This window comes from Pelodiscus sinensis, chromosome 20, assembly GCF_049634645.1.
Source record: "Pelodiscus sinensis isolate JC-2024 chromosome 20, ASM4963464v1, whole genome shotgun sequence".
Taxonomy (NCBI): domain Eukaryota; kingdom Metazoa; phylum Chordata; order Testudines; family Trionychidae; genus Pelodiscus; species Pelodiscus sinensis.
The window spans coordinates 12,840,513-12,858,816 of NC_134730.1; the positions used below are offsets into that span (position 1 = coordinate 12,840,513).

Genomic DNA, 18,304 nt, shown 5'->3' on the forward strand with positions numbered 1-18,304 from the left:
TGGGATGCCGGGATTAGGGATTCTTTAGAGAGGCGTTTCTGAGTTCCATTAGTGCTCCGCCCCCTGATTATGACTTGTAGACAATTTGTTGTTACACCACAGCTCTGAGACTCCAAGCTGGGAACGGAGCCAAGCCCTTCTCTAGACTGATTTATGTTGGATGGGAGCAATAAAGGTATTTGCCCTTTCATCCTACAGCCTTGGTTAAATGACACGGAGGATTTTGATAGCAAGAAAAGATGGATTGGTTGTAAAATTGGGACCTGCCCTCAAATTTTCATTTAATCTTTGTACTTGGGAAGGGCTGGATCCAAGGCCTGTTGCAATGAATGGGGGTCTTTTTGTTGACTCTAGTGGGCTTTCAATCAGGTTCTGTGAGCAAAGGGCGAACCAAAGGCTGCACCAGCGAAATGTGGCCATTCAAACTGTCTTTATTTCAATCCACTGAGCTCAGTGTTTGAGGCCCAGCGCTGGCCTTTGTGCGTCCCAGTTTCCCCTCTTAAATCAAACACCCAATGTGTTTCTCATCAAACACAGTGTGGTGCATTTTTACTCCCTCATTTGCACACAGGTTAATGCCCATTAGTGCAGACAGACTGTGGCAAGCACAAGGGAAGGATGCTGGTGATTGGGGGGGGGGGATTCCAGTTGATTTATTAGAAGCTTATTTTAGAGCTTCCGCAAATTCCAAGGCCAGAAGGACCCCTGTGTCCATCTAGTTTGACCCCCCCTGTATCTCACAGACCAGAAACTTCCCTCCCTCGGCTATCGAAACAGCATGCAGTGGAGTGCCTGTCGCAGGTACAAACAGACGAGCTGATTCCATTTCCTCAGAGAGCAAGCAGTGCACTCGATAAAAAGCAGGACCGAGGATTGTCAAATTTTAAGCTAAGTGGTAATTACAGTGCTTCTCTGGGGGTACGTCTACACAGCAACATTATTTCAAAATAACTTAGTCCGCCTCTACCTGGCAGGCAGCTATTTCCAAGTAATATCGAAATACTGTCAAGCTGGAGGACGACTTACTCCGACTCCTGTAACCCTCATTGTACGAGGAGGAAGAGTGCTCTGTTTCGAAATAAGGGCTGTGTAGATGCTCCCAGTAAGCTACACAATTGCTGTTTATTTTGAGTTAAGTGTAGCTTATTTTGAGTTAAGCCCTGCTATGTAGACACCTCCCCCCCAAGTGTTTTTCACTCAGTGGTGCTCCAAATGCCTGCCAGACCATTCACTGAGGGGCACTGAGCTGTTTATGACCTGCCATTGAGAGACACTGAGTGCCCATAGCCCCTCTTGACATCAATTGAAGTTGTGGGTGCCCAGCATTTTTGAAAATTAATCCCAAAGACCCCGATCCTCCAGGGTATTTAGGTACCTTAGGCTGTGTCCACACTTAAAACACTACAGTGGCCCAGCTGACACTTGGATCAGTGGCGGGAGAGGTTTACCAGCCGCTGTAATTAATCTGCCTGCCAGAGAGGAGGTAGCTGGATCAACAGAAGAATTCTTCCCTCAGCCCACGCCAGGGTGAGGATGGCGTAACGTCTCCCAGGGGTGTGAAAAATCTGTGCTGCTGTATGTCTTCTGTGTTGATCAGCCTTAATTTTCATTGAATTCAATGACAGTAAGGACAGGTCTACACTAACAAGTTAGTTCAACCCAGCTACAAACACTCAAGGGTGTGAAAAGTCCACCCCCCGAGTGACACACTTAAATCAGTATAACCCCTGGTATAGACAGCGGTAGGCTGGGAGAAGAATTCTAGCAACTTTGCTGTTGCCTCTCAGGGAAGTGGATTACCTAGGCCGATAGGAAAATCCTTCCTGCCAGCACAGGTACTGTCTATTCAGCAGCACAGATGCAGCAGTGCAGCATTTCAGGCATAGACAAGCCCTTAAAGAACTAAATATCTGAGCATCTGGCCCAAGGTACATACTGAGCGAGTGTCAAAATCAGGAGTCGAATGCTCCTAGATTTGCTCTTGCCGCTACACTGCACCTCATAGATGCTCTTATGAACCTTATATGATCTTATGGGCATTTTTGTTCAACCATGGGGCACCTACTTCAGGTACTTCTGTGACATCATTCTTAGACTGCTATTAGGGTACCTGACCCTTGTCGCTGACTGACACATGGAGGGTAATGATTTCAGAAGTATTTGAGTCTGTGCATCTTGTTGCTCCTCTTATGTTCAGAGGATTGAAGGTGGTGCTGTTTGAAGTCCCATTACTCACCATACAATGTCCTGAAGGCAGTAACCATGTTATACCTATTATTCTCCCCCTAGTTTGTTTCATTGCACAATAAGATATTTTACAGACTGGTCTAGATTGTTTTGATTTTTGGGGAGAAAGGTGCTAGATACCAGCATGTTAAAATCCCTTTTCATCCAAAACTCCTAGAGAAACAGAGCTTAGAGGAGCCAAAGCAAAAATCCAAATGAACATGAGCTGGAAGTATAAGAGTCTTGGTTCCCACGTCTCCATCTGGCTACTGCTGTGTGCAGCTCCATTTCCTATTTCGCTTCTGCCACCGGGTGAGGGAGGGGTGGACCTGGATCAGGATGACATGTAAACCTCCAGGAGCCCCCCGACAGAGTGCATCCTGTAGAACACACCAAGGGGCATGCTGAAGTTCACGATGGCAAACCAGGTGGAGTAACCGTAAAACGACTTCTCCAGCCCGTTCTCAAAGGTGGGGTGCATCCCGAACGCGGGCATGAGCCACAGCTAGAAGGGTAGGAGTAAAGAGCAGAAGTCAGAGGAGGTTAGGGAGTACTATAGCAGGGGGCTTTCAACCTCAACCTCTCCAGACTGCTGTTCCCTTATCAGCAGTCTGATTTGTCTTGTGAACGTCCCGTCCCCAACAAGTGTCACCCCACTTAAAGACTCTGCTTACAAAACCAGACCTAACAATACAGAAGAGTCAGCACACACTGCTACTCACAAATGGCTGACTTTGTCCTTGCTACCATAGAATTATAAAATAAATTAACTGGAATAGAATTACAGCTGGTCCCCAAGTTACGAATGGGTTACGGACTAAACGCTTGTTCATAAGTCGGACCCCATCGAGTTACATTGCGACCACTCTGTTCGTAAGCACGGGTCGCATTCATAACTCGGGGACCGCCTTTACGACCGCTTAATGGGAGGTTTGGTCATAAATGTGAATGGTCGTAAATCGACCATTTGTAACTCGGGGACTGGCTGTATTGTACTTATTAGTGTATAGCATATAGAGGAAGATAAACGAGTCACTGTATTAAATTTTAGTTTATGCTGACTTTGCCAGTGATTTTTATGTGGCCTGTTGTAAAACTAGGCGAATCTCTAGATGAGCTGAGGTAACCCCAAGCAGGGCCGGGTGAAGAAAGGGGCTTTAGGGTGCTGCAGCCCAGGTGCTAGGGTGGGAAGGACACTAATGCCTCTATGTGCTGTATTCTGGGACAGCTCTGCTTGGCAGCGGATGTGTATGTTCCACCCCTCCCCGGAGCCATGTCCCAGCACTGACTGCACCTGCAGGCTCCGCCTCTCCCTCCTGCAGCTCCCATTGGCGATGTTTGGTGACCAATGGAAGCTTTGTGGGGCAGTGCTTGCAAGTGAGTGCAGGCTGCATGGAGCCACTTGTCCACCCCACCCAAACAGGAGCTGCCCCAAGGAGGAACTCTGTACCTTAACTCCTTGCCCCAGGCCCCTTCTGCACCCTAAATCCCTCCCAGACCCCACACCCTAACCCTGAGCCCACTCTGGCACCCAAGTTCCTGGCCAGATCCCTACCCCAATCTCTTGCACTGAGCCTCCCCTCCCACACTCCAAATCCCTCGTCTGCAGCCTAGAGCCCCCTTGATCCAAAATACCTCATCCCCAAAGGAGTTAATCTGGGCTTGCCCTCTAGAAGTCCCGAATACTCCCACTGGCACATGTTTCCCTAGTTGAGAACCACTGTCTCGCTCCCTATATATTCAGCATATTCCATGGCACTAGGTATCCTCAAAAGCCTGTGGTGCTGAATGGATGCAGGGCTGGCTGAGGTAACCATTGGGTACCTCTGGTGAATGGGAGCAAGTCACTAGCTGATGACATCTTGGAGGGATGTTTCCTCCCTTTACATTCCTGCAGTCTCTGCCAATAAAACCCTGTCTCTAATAGAACCCCATCTGGAGACCCTGTAACAACAGAGTTGCCCCCATAGCTGGGTTCAGCTTTTGTCATGTGGCTGGTGGGAGGAACTTGGAAAATGTGGCATTTTTCATGGCTATTTTGCATGTCTCCATTTCCCTGTTGCATGGTGTCCTCCTCCTGCTCCTCCACACTTGAGTCTCCATAACACTGGGTTGTTTTCCTCCTCTCCGGGCTCCCTTCTCTCTCTCTCCACCCTCCCTCAGGGCAGAGCCCCAATCAGCTTCATCTGGCCCTTAATTGATTTGCAGCTGCCCCTTCTCAGCTGCCCCTAATTAGCCAGGATTGCTGCTGTTTCCTCTGCTAGAGCAGCCTTTCTCCCCTTCCCCCAAGTCCTTTAACCTGCTCTGTCACAACACCTAATGTGTCTAATAACTTCTAATCTACCTAAAGTCGGGGCATTTGAGGGTTTTTTAGCTGCCTATGTTCCATGACCCCCGTTCCTGCCCAGTGCAGAAAATGCAGCCACTCATTATTTAGTCATGATTAGCTTTAAAAATATATTTTAGGGTCAAGGAGCAAGATGTTAACTGGACACCTTGTCTGCGTTGTAGCACAGGCCTCAGAGCTGGCTTACTAGTAAGAGTTGACTATCAGGCCAAGGAAATGTTGATTTTAATGGTCTTTGGAAGGATGGATAGCTCAAAGGAAAAAGAAAAAGGAGTGGGCAGGGGTGAGAGAGCCAAGGTAGAGCCAAGGTGTTCTCTGTTTATACCCATTCTCATTGGGCTTGGGATGTAGGGAAGGAAGCTCAAGAGAGATACTCACTATGATGTTGCACAAGACCAAGAAGATGGAGATCTCCTTCAGGGCTTTCCTCTTCCAGTTCAGGTGGCTGTAGGTATTGATGTAGGTTTGCGAAACCCTCCTGATCTCCTGTCCTATCTCTAGAGGGTAAACTCTTCTGGGGTCACTGTCTTCACACTTCTCACCTTCTTTTGCCTCAGTCTCTTTGTCACCAGGGGGCAGTGTGGGCTCCTGGCTGGTGTGTGACATGGTTGCCTCTTCACTGGGTGGGTCTGAGTTCTGTGGGGGAGCCTCAGCAGGGCTGACCTCAGGTTCCTCCACCAAAGGCTGCCTGTGAAGCCCCTCGATAATGAAGATGTTCTGGGTGATGTGCTGAATGATGAGGCTGACTCCATAGGTCAGGATGAGTCTGTCCACCAGACCTCTGCTGTTGGTGGCCACAATGGCAACAATGGAGAAGTAAGAAATGCCAATCTGGCCCAGGGCTGCTCCCATCAGCAGGACCACGTCCAGGCTTCGGGTAGGGTTTTTCACAGTGTCTAGTTCGCGCTCTTCCAAGCCATGGATGACTGTCCCAGCCAAGGCCCCCACGCTCATCAACGGCAGCAGCGCGATGTAGTAGGAGTAATACAGCACAAAGACCTGCCTCGGCCCTGACCTGGTGACCTGGATCTGGTAGGCCATGAAGACACAGATCCCAATGAACATGGCAGCTATGCCCAGCACCAGCCCAACGATGACTCCCCGGAGCTTGAACTTGGGCCTAGCATGAATGGTCTGGTGGGGAGGGATGCGCCTGCCCACGTTCTTCCACATGACGTACAGCATGGAGCTGCTGATGAGGCAGTATTCCGGGTTGAAGGGGTACAGCAAGATGTAGCCTTTCTGGAAGATGAAGCAGGCTGTTGTGTTTGGGCACCTGCATGGGCTGGTCTCGTTGCCTGTAGTGGGAGGAGAGGAGAGGGAGTCACTTGGGAGCCACAAGCAGCCGGGGAGGGTTTTTTAAGTATTTCCTGGCTACCTGCTCTGAAGTCCTATGTACCTGCCTGCCCCTGAAAGGCCAATGATAGGCATAAAGCCAAGTGAGCCTCAAGACTGGGCAAGGAGGGGGTGGTGTCATAATAATAATACATAGCCCTTCCCATGTTCTAAGTGCTCTACAAACGCTAATTAAGCATCACTCTCAGTCCACCCAAGAAGGGGTAAGTTATAAGAACATAAGAACGGCCATACTGGGTCAGACCAAAGGTCCATCTAGCCCAGTATCCTGTCTTCTGACAGTGGCCAATGCCAGATGCCCCAGACGGAATGAACACAACAGGTAATTCTGACATGATCCCTCTCCTGTCATCCATTTCCAGGCAAACAGAGGCTAAGGATACCATTCCTACCCATCCTAGCTAATAGCCATTGATGGACCTAACCTCCCTGAATTTATGTAGCTCTTTTCTGACCCCCGTTAAAATCCTAGTCTTCACAACATCCTCTGGCAAGGAGTTCCACAGGTTGACTATGCGCTGGGTGAAGAAAAACTTCCTTTTGTTTGTTTTAAACCTGCCACCTATTATTAATCTTTCCATTTCTACATTACACAGACAGGTGATGTCAAGGCCATGCAGCCTGCCAATGGCAAAGCCAGGGTCAGTGCTAAGACTTTCCTGCTCAATCCACTAAACTCTCTTTACATGCATCGGGGAGACTAAGACCACTGGTAAAGGTCTAAAACATCTGCCAGAGGGGTTGAAGTTTCTGATGTCATGTTGAATTTAGGCCTCGTCCACACTAACTGCTGCCATTGATCTAACCTACGTCCCTTCAGCTCCACAAATAGAATAGCTGAAGTCGACGTACTGTCTGTCGTGTTTTGTGTCCAGTAAGGTTGGCAGGGGCTGCTCTCCTGTCAATGTCGGCTACTCTTCTCATCCTAGTGGAATACCGATGTCAACGGGATAGCAGTTGGAAATTGATTTATTGTGTCTAAGCAGGCATGATAAATCGATGGCCAGTGGATTGATTGCTGCAGCATCAATCCCCGGCATAGTGGAGACAAGCCTATAGTCATGACGGGAACCAATGGGGATTCTCTCTCTCTTTCTGGAAGAGGAGACCGGACCTGGTCCCTGACCATGACTACGTGTAGATCTTGACGTGTGTGTAATACATGTTCTTTTTCCTTCCCTAGCTTCCCAGGAGAGCTCTTTAACTCCAAAGTTTAGTGGCTATATACCTTTCCAGGTAAATCAGCTCATTCCAAACAATCCAAACTGCTTTATGGATCATCCAAAAAAAAACCCTAGATTTCTACCAACCTGCAATTCAGCAAAACTTCCTCTTTCCCCAGAAAAAACAGGTATCTGCTCCTTGTGCTTTAGTGAAGCCACACATCCCAAGGGGATGATTCAGAAAACTGCATGCCTGTGGCCACAGGCCATTGCTGACCTCACGGGTTCTGTCTACTTGTTGCTATTAAGAAGCAGTTGAAGAATGAGCCGTACCTAGAAAATTCTGCACGAGACCTTTGAGTGCAGATTCAATTTCCCTATGAACAGAGTCATTGGTCACGGCTAACAGCCAAAGGAGGAGATCCGTGGCCATGGTCAGCATCAGCCCACATCTGTAAAAGGGGAAGAACAGTTTTACAACGTGTCACTCAAGAGAGCCCTCAGCTGTTTGGCTATCTGGAGCCCACACATTCTTCAACTTGTATGATGCCACCTGGACTCTCATGGGGGTGTGCATGCACACCTGTGCTTATGCCTACCTTTGTGCATGCACACTTATGTATTTGCACACACAAGCACACCCGTTCCTGCACAGTGATATCCGTTCCCACTTGCATGAGAACTAGATTTGTAGCAGAACTCAGAAACTAGTGTACAGCCGGGCAACAGGCCCATTCAGGCTTGGAGGTGTCCTAGGAGTGTGTCGTGGCCAGGAGAAAGCTAGCTAAATCATGTTGACGTAAAGAGAATGGACAAGTCAAAACTTCGTGCCTCAGCAACTTCATGCAGTAGGAAGATTCTCAAGGCTGGGAATTGGTTTGTAAAATCTCGCATCCTTTAAAGATGAATTTTCCTGCTCAGGGGAATTGACAAGAACTCCACTGACCCGCAGCGATGGCATGGATATCGCAGGGGTGGGCAATAATTTTTTACTGGGGGCCACTTCAGAAATTTTTGAAGTGGCCCCGGGTTGCCCTGCTTCTCCACCCACAGACCATGTTTGATCTCGCGGTGGGGCAGCCAGTGAAATCTTTGCCCCTGCCCAGAGGTTCCCCCTCGGCACCCATGCCCCTGGAGGTGGGAGGAGATTTTGTGTGCGCCCCATTCTGCACCCAGGTCAATCAGGGTTTGGGGGCGGGGGAGCACGTGAAGTCTCCTCCCGCCCTGCCAGGAGCATATGGTGCTTCTAAGAACCGCACTCACCTTTCAGGGCAGGAGCAGAGCAGAGGAAACTTCATGTGCTTCCCCCCAGCCCCTGATGGGCCAGGGCGGGGGGAGTGGCAGGGCCTCCGTGGGCTGGATCAACCCACTTGGCGGGCCGGATCCAGCCAGAGGCCCTTTAGCCCACCCCTGCTCTATCATAATCTGAAACCTTCACGCTGACTAGGTCACTATCCTCCACTGAGGACAATCAAGAGGCCCGGAGATGGGATTAGGAAATGAAACGGTTGATGCCACAGGGACCAAACAGGAAGTTGGCTCAGAGAAGGCAAATCCCATCTGAAGTCTGTTTGAAAGGGGACCGATTGATCTGCCCTGCCTTAAATATAAAACCCTTCTATTTCAACCTACAAAGATCTTTAAAGCTGAAATGTGTGTTAGAAGGAGCCTGGTGGAAGGCTGCCGAGGAAGGGAAAGTGGAGTCAGGAAGGTCTGGCATGGGAGTGTTCAAAGCAACGTGAAGGGTTCTTAAATAAGGCTCCTCCTTCTCTCATCCTACCTGGTCAGGTTGTGCTGGACTTGGGTACAGTCCTTACAGTGGCGCCATATAAGGTACGTCTGAAAGCAACAGAAACAATCACGTGACCCTATTGCAAACTGCTCACAGGTGTGTGTGTGTGTGTGTGTGTGTGTGTGTGTGTGTGTGTGTGTGTGCAACAGAACAATCACATGAATCTATTGCAAACCCGGTCATGGGTGTGTGCATGTGCGTGCACAGCCTGTGCGAATGCAGTCGTCGAGGGGCAGCACGTGCCACTCTGGGAATGGATGCAGGCGTCCTTGAGTTTAGGGGTGCATGTGCATCCGTTTAGCAGCACCTGCGTGTGGGCAAACCTGTATTGTCTAAAGTGCAGCCAGCTGCTTGACATTTGCGGTTTGATATGGAAAATAATCTCCGGTCTCTTGGATAGCCAAGTGTAGCCATGGAACGTGCCTGGACAGAGCAGCAGTCCGAGAAGGCGGCGCACCTTCTGCCTGCTCTCTCCAGAAGGCACCTCTCTAGCAGCCTGCAGCTCCCCTTACACAGAAGGGGTGCTCTGAAGTTGGCATTGAAATCGGCCGTGCTCACCGTATGGTGGTTTACAAGCTAAAAGCACTTTGGCAGATTTGGGTGACGTATTTAATCAGCTTGTTGTTCTGTTTTAATTTGTTCCTGCCTTATCTTTTGTTTAGGATCCCACATTCCAAATGCTGGGAGGGGCCATGAACTCACAACACCGCCTGTACTAGGACGTGCCGTTCGGACAGCTTGTCTTTCACAGGTTTCCTATCCGTGGGAGCCAAAGGGGCTGCGTAGATTAGCAGTGTATAGTGGGACGGAGAGATACCATGACAGAAGTGATGAGAATGAGAGTCAGAGAGCAGAACTACCCAACATTAGCATTTAATATGATGTGCCATATAAATGCCATGTGCATAATACCTGTTTAACGTGCAGGGGAAACACGTATGGCTCCCTCTACAACAGGGTTGGGGAGCCTATGGCCCGGGATCTGGATCCAATCCCTGGCTTGTCTGGATCTAGCCCCTGAGGCTCAGGGCTCCCCCCCAGCATTGGGAAACTGGGTGCTGGCACTCCCACCCTGTGGCCCCTCCCACCCCCAGCCCACTCCTGCACCCTCCCATCTTCCCAGATCCACCAGTCCCCACACTCCAAGCCTGCTTCCTGGCAGCCCTCTCCCCCACACTGAACCCCTTGTTTTTGGCCTGAGTCCAGAGCCCAGGGAGCCCCACAAAATCTACTCCCCTGGGCCCCCCAGGCTCTGCTGTGCGAGGGGAATGTGGGGAGAGTCTGCGTCTCAGCTGGGGGCCACGTCGGTGAATTTTTTTGGTTTGGGGGATTTTTGCTTCTCACTTTTGCATGGCCCCTCACCTATTTTTCTGAGAGTCAGTGGCCCCCGACCCAAAAAAGGTTCCCCACCCCTGCTCTACACTATACGCCGGTGAAAGCCGGGCTGCGTCTACACTAGTGCGTAGCTACACTTGTTCATGGAACACTCTGGCGGGAGAATGGGGGGGAACAGTGGGAAAAAAGGTTCGGTAGCTCCCTGCTCTCAGAGTCTGCATTGTGGCGCGGGAGAGCTCTGGCAAGGGGAAGCAACCGGTCAGAGCCTTACCCCACCACCAGAGCCTTTCTCCACACTGCACCGCAGTTGGAAGCTGCTCTAGCTTTGCCGCACTCTTGAGAGTGGCGGCCCCCAGGGTGGCAAGCAAGGCTGTGGGAGGGGGAGATGCATTCCAGCAGGGGGAGTCAGGAGACATGTGGGAGGAGGGAATGCACAGAAATCCCTGCCCACCCCCCATCCCCTCTGGGCCCTTCCAGAGGGGGGTGCCCACTGACCCACCAGAAGGATCTGAGGACTGGCCCAGGGTCAGAGGGATGTCCTACTTTCATAGACTCATAGAATCCTAGGGCTGGAAGAGACCTCAGGAGCCATCGAGTCCAACTTTACAGAACTTCTGGTTGCAAAGCGTTTTAAATCATTGTGACGGGGCAGGACCGCCCCGCCACTCGCGGGCGCTAACGGGGACCCCCGGGGAGCTAGACGCGGCCGCGGCAGGGCCCGGCGAGCGGGAGAGCGGGGCCGGGGAGGCCGTGACGCGTCATCACGGCGCGCCCAGGGACGCGGCCAATGACGTCACGGCTGCGACGGGGGAGGGGGAGAGGGAACCCGGAAGAGCCGGGAAAGTAGAAAAGGCGCGGGGTGCGTCCGGCAGGGGGGAAGGAGAGGGAAAGCGAAGCGGGGACGGCGAGCGGGAGGCGACGGAGGGGGTAGCCCCGGAGCAAAAGGGGCCGGTCAGGGTGACCACGTAGGCCGAGCGGCCCAGCGGAGTGGAGGAGGACCCAGGGCGGGTCGTGTATCCCGGGTGCAGGTGTGTTTGGGGTACTAACCCCCCTGCTACCACCGAGAGGCACGCTCTCGGTGTCAGGGCCCTGGGTCGGGGTCCGGAGTGAGGGCGGGCCCGGACCCCCCACTCCGCCAAGGAGGTACGCGAGCAAGCGGTGCATTGGGCACTACCTGTCTGTAAGCAAAGTGGTGGGGCGGCGGACTGGTGCCGCACCCCGTGACACCTGGTGGAGAATGTGGGTAGTTTTGCACCCCTGAAACCGAGGGTGCGAGGGTGGTGGTTTGTTTTATTTTCCGTTCTCGCTGGCTGGTGGCCACTCTATCCTAACTACCATTTCAAAATAGGACACGGCACCATGGATGCCGACAAAATTGTAGAGTGGCTGGGGGATAGCCAACGCCAGCTCCAGAAGCAACAAACGGAGGCGTTGCGACAACTAACCTCCGAGTTTAGAGAACAGCAGAAGCAGCTGGTAAGGGAGCTGAAGGATGGGGCGGGCCTGATCGGACCCACCAACGACGAGGAAGAGGAGGCGGCGGGCCCTGCGCGACTCCCCATTAGGCTCACCAAATTGGGGGCCGAGGACGACGCCGAGGCATTCCTGGTAACTTTCGAACGTGTGGCCACGGCGGCCCGTTGGCCCCAAGAGCACTGGGCTACTATACTCGCCCCTTACCTGTCCGGTCCGGCCCAGCTCGCCTACCGGAGTTTGTCCGACCGGGACTCGTTGTGCTACTACAAGGTCAAGGAGGCGATCCTCGACCAACTTGGTATTTCGCCCGAGACCTATAGGCAGAGGTTCCGGGCGGCCAGATATGCAACGGGGGAACGGCCGCGGGCAGTCGCGCAGCGGATCCGGGAAGCCGGGTTTAGGTGGCTGGAACCGTCCACCAAGACCGCAACGCAGGTGGCTGACCTGGTCGTACTCGAGCAGTACTTACAAGTGCTCCCCGCGGAGGGCCAACAATGGGTACGGCGACACCTGCCCGGGACCCTAGAGGAAGCGGTCACGCTCATGGAACACTTCCTGGCAGCCGAGACGCCGGAAGGACATGGCAAGGTAGGCACAACGACCAACCCGGTGGGTCGGGGAGGCCCTAGCCCCAAAGGGAAGGAAGGGCGGGACAACACGGGGCCTAGGGCTGGAAGTCCCCCAGTCCGAGGACCGGAGCGACGGCTGGCCCCGGTATGGCGCGGTACCGAGGACCACGGAAAAGGGGAACCCCGGGCCGAAGCCGGCAAGAGGGCGGAAGATGCGCAGAGGATCCAACCAAAACCGACGTGCTACCAGTGCGGCCAGGAGGGCCACATCCGCCGGGACTGCCCCATGATGGACTGCACCTACGGCCAACCTAGACCCCGGAAAGGCCCCCGGCAGGAGGTAAGCCGGGCCCGCATGATAAGGCGGATACGCTTGAACGGGGAGGTAGTAGAGGCCGTTCTAGACTCAGGGTGCGGACAGACGCTAGTACGGAGAGACGCGTTAGGAAGATTAGGGCACACGGGGGCACAAGTCTGGATCAAGTGCGTACACGGGGACACCCGACCGTACCCGACGACCCGGGTGAGGCTACACGATGGGAGCCAGGGCGGGGAATTACGAGTAGCAGTGACTCACCGACTACCCTACCCTGTGTTACTAGGCCGGGATTGGCCCGGATTGCGGCGGTTGCTAGGCGAACGGGGCCCCCCCGGTGTAAGAGACACGCGGGAGGCGTGGGCTACCCAGGAGGAGGAGGAGGAGGAGACGATACCCCCACAAGGGCTAGGCGGGGAGGAGGCGCAGGTGACCCTAGAGGTCGACACAGGCGACTTCCTAGCCTTGCAGCGGGAGGACCCGTCATTACAGCACGCCTGGGAAAACGCGCTAGAGCCCCGGGTGGAAGGCGAGGGGACCCCACAACGAAGCGAGCAGGGACCCCACTTCGAGATCCAAGGGGACCGGCTGTACCGGGTCCCGGGGACGGCAGGCGGGGAGACCCAGCTACTCGTCCCAAAAGCATACCGGTGGAGGGTGATGGAAATGGCCCACGACAATCCCTGGGCCGGGCACTTGGGAACCGAGAAGACGCAACAACGGGTGATCCAGCGGTTTTATTGGCCAGGGGTATACCAGGATGTTAAGAACTTTTGCAGATCATGCCCCCAATGCCAACGGACAGCGGAGGCACGGGTCCCACGGGCTGCCCTCGTACCCATGCCGCTAGTGACCGAACCCTTCGAGAGGATAGGTTTGGACCTCGTGGGGCCTTTGGAGCGGACTCGGAGAGGGCACCAGTATATACTAGTGGTGGTGGATTACGCCACCCGCTACCCGGAGGCTGTCCCCCTGCGCAAGACCAACGCGGCTACGATAGCCGATGAGCTGGTGAAAATGTTCGCCCGCGTCGGGCTCCCGAAAGAGATCCTGACGGACCAGGGGACGAACCTGGTATCGCGCCTAATGAAAGAACTGTGCAGATGGCTACAGATAAAGAAGATTCGCACCGCAGCCTACCACCCTCAGACGGACGGGCTGGTAGAACGCTTCAACAAAACCCTAAAAGCCATGTTGCGGAGGCTGGTCCAAGACGACCCACGAGACTGGGACAAGCTGCTGCCACCCCTGCTCTTCGCAATACGAGAGGTACCGCAGTCCTCGGTAGGGTTTTCTCCGTTCGAACTATTGTACGGCCGACGCCCGCGGGGCATACTAGACTTGGTGCGGGAGGGATGGGAAGAGCAGGCATCCACTGCCCTAGGGGCGGTCCAATACGTAATCAAGTTGCGGGACCGCATGCGAACTATAGGCAGGTGGGCGCAAGAAAACCTGAAAAAAGCCCAAGAAACCCAGGCCCGCCATTACAACGCAGGGACGCGGCTAAGGGTCTTTAACCCGGGCGACCCAGTGCTGGTCCTGCTGCCGGCAGGGGAGTCCAAGTTATTGGCCAAGTGGCAGGGACCTTACCGGGTGACCAAGAGGATTGGGGAGGTGGACTATGAAGTCCAGGTAGGGGGAAAGCACCGGCAGAGCCAAGTGTACCACATCAACCTGTTAAAACGGTGGGTACCCCGGGAGGAGCCCCCATCGGAAGCTCTTAGTACGGAGATTGAGTTCGGACCCTGGGGCGAGGAAGAGGTCACTTGGGCGGCCAGCCCCATGGGGAGGGAGCTAAATCTTACTCAACAGGCACAACTGCGGGCGGTACTACAACAGGCGGCCGCCAGCCTGACGAGCCGACCAGGGAGGACGACCCGGGCGTACCATGAGATCACGACGGAACCGGGGAGTCGAGTGAGGGATCAGGTACGTCCCATCCCCCGGAAGTTGTGGGACACGGTCCAAAAAGAGCTGCAGGACATGTTGCGGTGGGGAGTGGTGGAGAAGTCACGGAGCGAGTGGCGTAGCCCCATCGTACTGGTCCCGAAGAAGGATGGAGCCATACGGTTCTGCATAGACTTCCGTAAGTTAAACGCGGTATCGAAGTTCGACGCATACCCCATGCCCAGGGTGGACGAGTTACTGGAGCGCCTGGGGCGGGCGGAATACCTATCAACGATCGACCTTACGAAAGGGTACTGGCAAATACCCCTGGCGCCGGCGGCCAGAGAGAAGACAGCATTCGCTACCCCGTTCGGTCTATTCCAGTTCGTCACCATGCCGTTCGGGTTACACGGGGCAGCAGCCACATTCCAGAGGTTGATGGACGAGATCTTAGAAGACCACCGCGACTACGCCACAGCATACATAGATGACATCGTCGTCTTCAGTAGGACGTGGGAGGAGCATTTGCAGCAACTGGGAGCCGTCCTGCGAGCGCTCCAACGGGCCGGGCTCACGGCTAACCCCAAGAAGTGCCAGTTCGGGAAGAGGGAGGTATCCTACCTCGGGTACACGGTGGGGAGGGGCCGGCTAAAACCACTGCTAGACAAGGTATGCGCCATTAGGGATTACCCCCGGCCCCACACCAAACGACAAGTACGCCAGTTCCTGGGCCTTGCGGGGTACTATAGACGGTTTATAAAGCACTTTGCCTCCCTGGCGGCCCCTTTAACAGACTTGACAAAGAAAGAGAAACCCCAGAGGGTGATGTGGACGCCCCAAGGGGTGAGGGCGTTTGAGACACTACGGCAGTGCCTGGTGTCGGGCCCAGTACTACGGTCCCCCGATTTCGAGAAGCCGTTCCTCTTGCAGACTGACGCCTCCGAGGTAGGGCTCGGGGCAGTCCTCGCACAGGAGGAGGAGGGCGCAGAGTACCCCGTAGCCTACCTAAGCCGGAAATTATTCCCTAGGGAAAGGAACTATGCCGTAATAGAGAAGGAAGCGTTGGCCATCAAATGGGCCATAGACTCTTTACGCTACTTTCTTACAGGCAATACCTTCACGCTGGTGACGGACCACGCACCGCTGAAATGGATGCAGTCCATGAAGGATAACAACGCGCGGATAATGCGGTGGTACCTGAGCTTGCAACCTTTTCGTTTTGACATTAAACACAGACCCGGTAAAGATAACGTGAACGCAGACTGTCTCTCGCGGTTGCCGGGGGACGAGCAACCGGAGGGCAGGCCGACTGGAGGAAGGGGGGAGGTGTGTGACGGGGCAGGACCGCCCCGCCACTCGCGGGCGCTAACGGGGACCCCCGGGGAGCTAGACGCGGCCGCGGCAGGGCCCGGCGAGCGGGAGAGCGGGGCCGGGGAGGCCGTGACGCGTCATCACGGCGCGCCCAGGGACGCGGCCAATGACGTCACGGCTGCGACGGGGGAGGGGGAGAGGGAACCCGGAAGAGCCGGGAAAGTAGAAAAGGCGCGGGGTGCGTCCGGCAGGGGGGAAGGAGAGGGAAAGCGAAGCGGGGACGGCGAGCGGGAGGCGACGGAGGGGGTAGCCCCGGAGCAAAAGGGGCCGGTCAGGGTGACCACGTAGGCCGAGCGGCCCAGCGGAGTGGAGGAGGACCCAGGGCGGGTCGTGTATCCCGGGAGCAGGTGTGTTTGGGGTACTAACCCCCCTGCTACCACCGAGAGGCACGCTCTCGGTGTCAGGGCCCTGGGTCGGGGTCCGGAGTGAGGGCGGGCCCGGACCCCCCACTCCGCCAAGGAGGTACGCGAGCAAGCGGTGCATTGGGCACTACCTGTCTGTAAGCAAAGTGGTGGGGCGGCGGACTGGTGCCGCACCCCGTGACAATCATGTAACCATGCCACTGGTGTTGCCATTGGGGTCAGACAATTGCAAATGGAGAGAAATCCCCATTTCAACAAAAGCTTCCTGCAGGACATCGGTACAGAGATGAAGCTGCTGATGGGGTAGGGGGTTGGGGTAAAACAGCTTTTCACTTGTCTCTGGAGCTTTATTGACTTCGCAGAAGGAAGCAGGGGAACTTCTGCATCATTCCTGACAGATTTACTGTCTTTTATCGCAGTAGCGACGTCCTTTTTACATTTATGTCTTCATGTCCTGTTTGTGGTGAATTTTGGTTTGGTATTTAAAACAGTAACTGCTACTAAAAATATCTTTAATGAGCACCCCCTGCCTCTGCTCTTCCTCTCTCCCCTCCCTCCCTGCATGTGGTGGCCAGGGCGGCCTGGGTTCCAGAGCCGATGACATTCCATACCTGAATGCAAATGAAGATGATATCTATGCATGGGAACAGGATTTCCAGCTGGGATTTGCAGTGTCTGCGGCTGCCGTCGTATCCGATCCAGAACACACTGAGGAGGATGCTGCAGGCACCAAATAACACTAGCGACCCTGTCCAAAGAGCAAAACCATCAGTGAATCCAGCAAGCCAGGATCTGGCTCTAGAGAAGCCTGCATGGAGTGAACCGAAACTGGTGAAAGTTTAGTAAACATCACATGTCTCCTGCTTCTGTGCTTCCTGCGCTCTGTGGTTTCGGGTGGAGGGAGCTGAATTCAAATCCTGGAACCCGGTGCCCTGAAATTTGGGAGAATCTGGGAACCTCATGATTGTTTGGGGAGTGGGGAGGAGAGCCCTGAGTCACTGTTTTAGATCATTTGGGTGTGTCAGTGCTGGCTCCGTCTCTAATTAAAGATACTGGGGCCAAACAGAAAATTGATGATGCCCGCTGTGATGTAGTATTGGTGCCTTGCTGGTTGCTAGGCTGGGGCTGTGGGTGACCCCCACTGGCTGGTGGAGTCTGTTCGTGCCATTACGGGGGTGCAGGCATTGGGGGAACCCCGACACGCTGCCACACCCACAACCCAACATCATTTGACTGAAGTGTGGGCTCCAGGGGTAAGAGCTTTAGAAGGCAGGAGGGGGCTCCGGCTTTGGGGGTGTCCGGGCTGAGACAGGAGGGGCTTAACTTGAGTGGCTCCCAGTCAGTGGTGCAGTGGGGGAGCTAATGCAGCTTCCTGCCTCTTCTGGCACCACAGACCATGCTGCACCCCAGAAGCAAGTTCCCAATGGGAGTGTGGAGCTAGTGCTCGGGGCAGGGGCAGTGCACGGAGCCCTGAGCGCTTCCCCCCACCTCCCAGGAAGCAGGCCTATTGCTGGCTGCTTCTGGGGCCCAGTGCAGTCTGTGGTACAGGACAAGCTGCCTTAGCATCCCCACTGGTGACTTGATCCTCCCACAGCAATGAGACCCAGGGCCCAACATCCCACAGCCCAGACCGTTTGAAAACGTGTGTGCAAAGTGGTTTGTGTGCCAGGCACTGAGCAAGGGAAAGCAGACGCATGCAGCACTCACCCTGCACCCAGAGGGGCCCAGCATGGGAGTCCCTGTACAGCACCGCATGGGGCTTCCTGCTGGTACACAGCAAGTAGTAGACCATCCAGCAGAGAGACAGGATCTTGAGGATGGAGAGGAGGATACAGACGTCACGCAAGGTAATCGCCACCCTGTTAAAAATCATGCTGCTTATGAAGGCGCAGCCCAGAAACACCACGTTCATGGCCAGCAGCCCCGAGAACAGCTGTCCGCCCTTCCGAGCCTGCCTGTCACTGTGCAGGAGCGAGGAGCAGCGCCGATGCAGCCAGGACTTCTCGTAGCGGATCTTCCAGGATTTGGGCGCTGCAGATGCTGCCTCTTCACCCGCTGTGTCCTGGTTAAGGTGCCTCTGCCGGGCGGCTTCCATGCCAGCCAT

General features: G+C 54.5%; 1 protein-coding gene across 1 annotated transcript; it reads right to left on the reverse strand.

The window, feature by feature from the left end:
• Positions 1–2,409: 2,409 nt before the first annotated feature.
• Positions 2,410–18,304, reverse strand: OTOP3 (otopetrin 3). The gene is made up of 7 exons (XM_075904267.1): positions 17,908–18,304; positions 16,812–16,948; positions 8,873–8,931; positions 7,426–7,544; positions 5,237–5,871; positions 4,952–5,125; positions 2,410–2,731 (listed from the first exon to the last, which is right to left on the reverse strand). The coding sequence occupies exons 1-7, from the start codon at positions 18,302–18,304 to the stop codon at positions 2,561–2,563; spliced, it is 1,692 nt and encodes a 563-aa protein (XP_075760382.1). The 3' UTR covers positions 2,410–2,560.

Excerpts from the sequence above, each read along its gene's own strand:
- OTOP3 (XM_075904267.1), bottom strand. The coding sequence starts at position 18,304 with ATGGCTGGCATGGAAGCCGCCCGGCAGAGGCACCTTAACCAGGACACA. Across the intron at positions 8,932-16,811 it reads TCATCTTCATTTGCATTCAG|ACGTACCTTATATGGCGCCA; the intron begins GTATGGAATGTC and ends TGTTGCTTTCAG. Across the intron at positions 5,872-7,425 it reads TCTCGTGCAGAATTTTCTAG|GCAACGAGACCAGCCCATGC; the intron begins GTACGGCTCATT and ends CTCCCACTACAG.